This window comes from Merops nubicus, unplaced genomic scaffold (assembly GCF_000691845.1).
Source record: "Merops nubicus isolate BGI_N331 unplaced genomic scaffold, ASM69184v1 scaffold19936, whole genome shotgun sequence".
Lineage (NCBI taxonomy): Eukaryota > Metazoa > Chordata > Aves > Coraciiformes > Meropidae > Merops > Merops nubicus.
In genome coordinates, this window is record NW_008614599.1 from 1 (window position 1) to 7,676 (window position 7,676).

The 7,676-nt window shown below is 41.7% G+C and overlaps 1 protein-coding gene across 1 annotated transcript; it reads left to right on the forward strand.

The window, feature by feature from the left end:
* Nucleotides 1-495: 495 nt before the first annotated feature.
* LOC103774862 (nuclear cap-binding protein subunit 1-like) lies at nucleotides 496-6,986 on the forward strand (the record flags this gene model as incomplete). The annotated part of the gene is made up of 6 exons (XM_008942296.1): nucleotides 496-596; nucleotides 1,833-1,989; nucleotides 3,917-4,024; nucleotides 4,552-4,673; nucleotides 5,133-5,202; nucleotides 6,771-6,986. Coding segments are annotated over 6 exons (774 nt in total), but the record flags the coding sequence as incomplete, so codon positions are not given.
* Between the last annotated feature and the right edge of the window lie 690 nt (nucleotides 6,987-7,676).

The window sequence follows — 7,676 nt, forward strand, 5'->3', positions numbered from 1 at the left end:
CGCCCGGCTACTGCTGCTCCCCGAGTCGGCCAGGGGCGCAGAGGAATTGCCTCCATCTGGCCGTGGCACGGTCTCCAGTTCCTGTCAGGATCTGAGGCTGATAAAAAGCAGAGCGTAAAAGGATAAGGACAGAGATGATTCTGTGCTGAAAAACAAGTCAGGAGGATGTTTTGCATCGTGCTGCATCGTTAATCGAAGCTTAGCCGCTTTATTAAGATGTCCCCAAGGCAGTGTGGGACCCCACATCCCGTGGGAGCTCTGGAGTTCCTTGTGGGGCAGGTGGGCAGTCTGGTACAGCTCTTCCCAGGAGTAGCTGTTCCTCCCAGGCAAATGAGAGAGGTTCTTTACTGCTAACAGAACAGAACCATTGCTTTAAAAAAAGAGGTGACGGAAACAGATGCTCTCATCCAACTTCCTTGTCTTCCATATCAGGGTCAGGGGCTGGTTCATATTGCTTTGTTGATGAAACCTGTTTATATTTATTTTTTATTTTAGAGCAATTCATCTCTGGAGAGCAACTTGGAGGGCCTAGCTGGTGTTCTGGAAGCTGATCTGCCAAATTACAAAAGCAAGATACTAAGAATACTATGCACTGTGTGCGTATGCAGGAGGTGTGGGTGTTTGGGGTGTGCTTTCTCTATGCAGAAGTTTAGGGTCACTTAGATGCCAAGAGTGGCTTTAGTTCTTGAGTGCTGTTACGGTGTAGTTTGTTTTACTACAAAGGAAGTAGAGGAGTGAGCTTATTACATGCTAGCGTAATTCAAGGAAAATAACCTCTACTTTGACTTGAAATTTGTACAGGGACTCAAAGCAGATAGAGGAGACCTCAGAGCTGCTCTGCAGCAGCAACGAGAACGCAGTGAAGCTGGGCGAGCTCTTGGCAGCTAACAATTATTTAGTCTTATTGTCTGTGCTGTTTTCTCGTGGCCTGTTCACCTTCTCTGGCAATGAGATGTTTGTGTCATTGCAAGCCCATTTGCTAAGGGAGGGGGACAGGAAGCCAGAAGAGCTGACCCTCTCCTCAGCAGAGTGCAGGAGCCGAGGTGCCCTGTGCCAGGGTCACCAGGTGATATCTGAGGGAGGGGCTGTGCAGGGTTGAGGAGGGGTGGATATGAGGAGTATGAAGGAGGGCTGTGGTGAAGAGGGAGAGCTCCAGCCCTAGCCTCTGCTATGGCTTTGCAGATACTTCAAATCTATTTATACCAGTGTTTGTTAATATAAGGCAATTAGTACCTTTTTTTCCTCCTTGCTACATACTTGTAGCATTGAGACACTTCTGAAGGTGCCAGGTTAGCTTACACGCATATAAAAATAGTTGAGGAAAATTATCTTTTCAGTAGGACCTGGTCTGCTGTGTGCTGTGCTTAAAATCGGTTACTTTGACTTGGGAAACTTTGAATCAAAATTAATAGAGTAAAACGTGCATGCCTCTTGTGTAGTCTTCCTGATACTGTGTAATAAAATTATTTCTGAATTACAAACTTAAAACAGCTTCGTACACCCTGACATAAATTCTGTTGCTTATAAGATTTGGCCAGCCATCTAGAATACTCAGCAATTAGATACAAATAAAACCCAAATACCTTAAATGTACTTGAGAGTGGCACCTGGATATGAGGAGTATGAAGGAGGGCTGTGGTGAAATGCCAGTACTTAACAAAAAGGGTTGTAAAACACTAACCACGGGATAGAACTGTAAGACCACACTAGTGGTTTTTTCCTTATTTCCTCGTGAAGCAAGTGTAACTTAGAATAAGCATATTCTAAAATGCAGTTGCCAGTTGGCACATGATGAATAAACAACTAATACCATGTTTCTTTTTCTGTGTCAGTGCACGTCTGCTACCAGAAAAGCTCACTGTGTACACGACACTAGTTGGGTTGCTGAATGCCAGGAACTACAATTTTGGTGGGGAATTTGTAGAAGCCATGATTCGTCAGCTTAAAGAGTGTCTCAAAGTCAATATGTATAACGAGGCTGTGCATTTAGTAAGTGGTTTTTTGTTTGTTTTACGTTTTTCCTCATCCTATTTCTCTCCTCCTTTTTCCATCTGTTTGTTCTAGAAGAGCTGGGCAGTGTGTGTTGCAGTCTCTTCTGGCACCAATGTGCAGTGCACTGTAGATATACCCAGAGGAAATGTGTGTTATATGAGAAGTATTTCCCTCCTCAGGGGAGAAAAATCGTATTGCAGTCACAAAATTGGCTTCCAACTGTGTATTTTCTCAGTGACAAATTAGTTTGCAGTAAACAGAGGTGCCTTCCCCATCTTTTCTACAGTCAAAATGTAGAGGGTAGATGAAAGTCATGCACTTTGAGTATGATCCTCTTGTGGCTCCTATGAAAAACAGAAAAAAATTAAAATAAAATGAACAGTCTGGCTCTTAAAAGCTATTTTTGATGGCTGTTATCAGGTCTGAGTACTGATACTGGTATATTTTCATTCAGCTCATGAGGGATGAAGATGGAGCAGACAGTTCGAAGTGCTGTCTGTCTTCGAAACCACTTGCTCAGCTCTTGCTGCTTATAGATTTTGTCTGCAAAAAGACGGTTAGGACTTCACTGGTGTCTGGTTTAGGAGCCCAGTGCCAAGACTGCAGCTTCTTTTGAAGCCCACTGGTGGGAATTAAGACTCTCATTTCAATATATTTTGTCAAGAGACTGCTGTTCAATGGTGGGACAGTTTTGCTAACAGAATTCTCAGAATTAACAGAATTAGAACCCCAGATGTGCTGTCCCTGGGCTTCAGCTTCTCCTCTCTGGTCATCCTTACATACAAATGGTTTGTGAGAGTAACAGCTCAGGGAGCAGCAGTAGAAATATTTCCTCAGCTTTGTTAAAGACTTTTCAAAGACTATTCAGAGCAATGAATACCTGGAAAGTAAGAGTTCAGTAGGTTTCCATGTTGCACTTGCTCTTTGAGTAATTGCTTGCCCAAATTGCTTTTCCAAGACGACTTCTCAATGATCTGCCTTCAGATCAAAATACCTGTGTTGGATTTTAGGACTACTTTTTGAGAATGTTCCCGTAATTAAAAATGAGCCTTTAAGAAAAAATATTTGAGGTCTTAACTGCTAGAATTTCAGCCTGTATTGTCTGTTAAGATTGTGGTGATACTAGGAGAGCTTGGGTCCTGCTAGGGCCTTGGTTAGTTCTGAAGGCAGGACCCAAATCAAAAGAGAGGGGAGAGAGGGGGGAAAATGGAAAAAGGGGGGGCACTGCTATGCTCCAGATGTTTTCTACTTAAATTCCCATTCCTGTCAGTCTGGATTTCCTACTGGAGGGCAGCCAAATCAAGGTTATATTCCTGCCATGGAGATTTTTTTCTTCCTGGGCAAATAAGGCCATTTGATTCAAAGCACACCATCAGCCTGGCACATTTCTGAAGCCCAAAAGTGCCAGCAGTTGTTACATAGGCTCTCTGTGTAACTATCTGTATTTATTAATAAATAATTGCAGAAATTAATTGTGCACAACGACATATGGATTCAGCAAAAAAAAAAATCTGGACTCATGAAACAATGGATTGATCCATATCCAGCTCTTCCGGAGTATTTTGCCTTCCACTTCTGTAATTTTAGTGATTTGATACAATTTACAATAGGTAGAAGCACAAGTGCTTTTTCTTGTAGTACCAGTTTGCACGTCTTTGAACGTACACTGGTGTTTCCCACCCTTCCTTATTTAGAGATAGTATCCTTACAGACATAATTAATGGTGTATTAGGCAGCACTTAAAGTTCTTGCTTTCCAGGGTTAAAAGGTGGGTCTGTACACTCTGTGGTACTTCTGCCTTCATAGTACTGAGCATTGTGCTTTCCTTGATGGTTGTTTTAGTCGTGGAAGTACTGCTTATTTGTTCTCATGCAGTCAGTTTAAAAAGTACTCATTTGGAACAATTTTTTTTGTCTTTTTTTAGGTTCGTTTTTTGTCTGATCTTGTGAACTGTCACGTGATAGCTGCACCTTCAATGGTAGCTATGTTTGAGAACTTTGTGAGCGTGACACAGGAGGAAGATGTACCCCAAGTAAGCAGAAGATCTGTAGGCTCCTCTAGTGTTTTCACCATTGCTCTGCACCATTGCTTCTGTACTTATGGTTAGAAGAGTTTTAGACAGCAAACTAAGTGCACTGTCATGTGCAGTTTCCTTAGAATGAGTGAGAGGAGCATGTGGCAATGAGAAAATGCATGCAGTAAGAAAGTGTGGTGCTTTATGGTGAGGTAGCTGAAGTGAATTCATTTTACTTTTCCTTGGCAAATGCTTAGGGCCTGGCCTGTTCTGCTGTGTTGATAATCTGCAGAAGGCCTGTGAAAGCAATACCATTTTTTAAGTCTGCTTGTCATGATTCAAGTTAAAAATGATACATTTCAAGCAAGAGTGTATTTTTTTTCATGATTTCCCAATCCAGTTTTCAACTCCTGGTCTTTACATTCTCCCAAAAAGAATAGTTTCATTGATGTTTTAATTTAAATTTAGAGGGGGGAGGGATGTGTATACAAAATCATTTGGAGCTTACTCCTATACTTACATCTCGGTATACTTCTTTCCTTTAGGTGCGATGTGACTGGTACATATTTGCATTTCTGTCATCTTTGCCTTGGGTTGGAAAGGAGTTGTATGAGAAGAAGGATGCTGAAATGGATCGTCTCTTGTCTCAGACAGAAAGCTATTTAAAGTATGTAATAACCCATTAAAAATACTCTTACTGGAATCTGTTCAAGCATGGATTGATATCCTTGACTATTGCTCACTTAGAAGTATTCTAAAGTCTGAGGTGTGAGCTATTCTGTGGGGAAAAAGCCCTCAAATTTGAAAAGTTTTATTGCCCTATCTAGTTCTAGGGTATGTTGAAGGTCTTGTTCAGCTCACGGTGGTTCAAGCTGCCCTTGTAAGTGTGCTGTGAATTTGGATGGCTTGTTGCACTGGTGCTCTGCAGCATCACTGCTTTCTGTCTTGGTGCTTCAATTCATCTTGTCAAGTTGTGACAACAGAGGCATTTTAAGTAATCACAAACCTGGGTTTTAGATACGTAGACCGAAGCTGAAGGGATCAAATAGCAGTACAATTGCAGTAAGAAAAAAATTGCTGCTAAATTCATCTTTTAAAGGTCAGATTTTCTTTCCTGTCTCAACAGACGCCGCCAGAAGATCCATGTACCCATGCTGCAGGTTTGGACTGCTGATAAACCACATCCACAAGAAGAGGTGAGTGGACTTGCATTCTGCCAGAAGGTTTGGAAAAAGAAGTTTTTACTAAGGTGTTTTTATCATGAGATCAACAGGCACCTCTCAAATTATTGTCTCCTGTTTGCTGTTAATTCTAACAAGTTCTGTGTAAGGAATTATATTCTAAGTCTTGGGCCTAAATATAAGGTTGTGTGGGGTGAGTCAGAAGGTGTTTTGTTTGACAGGCCCCTGAGGGAGTGTTATGACATGAGGGATGGCTGTAAATCGTATTTGTTTTAGAATTGCAGGTGCAGGTCTTCATGTTAAAAGGGTCTTTATGAGGAGCAAAATGTGATTTCTTACTTGTCCCTTAATGTTTTCTCTCTGGAAGAAAGAAACCTTTGCAGTGGTTTTGCTTTCTCAGCTCTAGGAAGTGCTAAAATAATAAGTAGAAACTGTACACAGCAGTTACTATGACATCTTTCACAATTAAGCCAAAAATACTGGAGGGGCCATCTGGGTACTTTGGGATCGAAATTGCCTTTTCAGATTTTCTTGAGTTCTCTTCTTTCCCTTCACATGGAGGACAAATGTAGTCGCAAAATGATAAATTGTTCTTCCAGAAGTGTTGGAACATGGTCCTCTTACATTCTGTTCACTGTTCTGGTTGAATCACAATCTTAACCATTATCATCTTAATCATAATTTGGAGAGATAGGCTGTCTGATTATGATTGATTTGTCAGTGTGGGTATTCTGCCTGCCCAATATTTGAATTTCCTTATTTAGTTCAATAGAGGAGGGACTAGCAGAGTGTGTTTGAGACCATGTGTTACCCAGAGTACTGCAAACATGACTGTGGACTTCAGGTGCTAGTGTTACTAGTTTTGTTCCCATTTTGTGGTGTGATAATATCAGTAAATTCAAAGCGATTCCATATGAAGACATTTCTTGCATGAGTTACAGCTTGAAACTTGCGTTCAGTAAGGCCACAGGCCCACAGAGTTCTTGGACTGCTTTTAGCAAGAGAGTAATTAAGCAAAGCAGGACTGTCACCAGTTGCACAGGTGTCAGTCTCCCCATCTCTGGGAGAATGCTGGGACTCACAATTGTGTTGAAAACCATGGCAAAGGTGTTTAATATGTTATAGTTCTCTGTTTGCCTTGAACATGGAGTAGCTGGTCGTTTTGATTGCTGTAGAAACAGCATGCCAGTCCTACAGGATATCTTTCCAATGTTGGTGTTGATACTATGTCTGTTTCAATGCAGCCAGTGAGCAGTGGCTGACTGTGATGTTCACTGCTGTAATTTCACTGGAAGATGAAGGAGGAGGATCACGCTCCATCTCCTGGGCTGCCTGTTGGTGTTTAAAACCCTGCCAGTAGTTTAAAATTTTACTGACACGGTGTTGTGTGGAATTAGGAGCAGCTCTGGCTTTTAGAATTCTTAAATTATTTCCTGATTTACTGACTCAGCAGTTTAAAGAACTGTGGCTTTTATGAATGGAATACAGAACTTAAGAAATACATTTCTGGTAGGTAGTTCAGGGAGCTGCCAGCTTTGTTACGAGATTCAGCGTGTCTGATGCTTCTCACTCTTTTCCTTCAGTATTTAGACTGCCTTTGGTCTCAGATTCAGAAGCTGAAAAAAGACCGTTGGCAGGAGCGACACATTCTGAGGCCCTACTTGGCTTTCGACAGCATTCTGTGTGAAGCCCTGCAGCACAACCTGCCTCCATTCACTCCGCCGCCGCACACCGAAGATTCGGTGTACCCCATGCCAAGGGTAATTTTTAGGATGTTTGACTACACGGATGACCCTGAGGTATGTGACGGCTGCAGGGGATAGTGGGCAGATTTCACAGCTAGGTTCCTGGGGCAGTGTTAGCCAAAATGTGGCGGTGAGAGGTTTGGAGACCAGGAGCAGTTCTGCTTTGGTATTTCTGTGGAGGTTAACTAAATGACCGAGATACTCTTCACGGTTCAGGGTCAGCGCCGTGCCCAGACTGTAACACAGGCTCTCTGTTAACCCCCCTTCCCCTCCCAGAGGCTATGGGAAAGGGAATTGGGGAGAGAGACTTACTGATTAGAAAAGTGTCCTGGTTTGGGGTAGAACAGGGCAGATTCTGTTCATTGATTTTATTTTTTTGCTAAAGCTTTTCTAATTAACTGCTGTCTCTGAAGCTAACAACGTATTTTCATCAACTGTCTGGCTTTAGCAGTGGTACAACTTAATATTATCATTATTACTATTTGTGCTAATATTAAAGCTGTTTTCCTTTTCTATTAGAAAAGTGTCCTGGTTTGGGGTAGAACAGGGCAGATTCTGTTCATTGATTTTATTTTTTTGCTAAAGCTTTTCTAATTAACTGCTGTCTCTGAAGCTAACAACGTATTTTCATCAACTGTCTGGCTTTAGCAGTGGTACAACTTAATATTATCATTATTACTATTTGTGCTAATATTAAAGCTGTTTTCCTTTTCTAATCAATAAGTCTCTCTCCCTTATTCACTT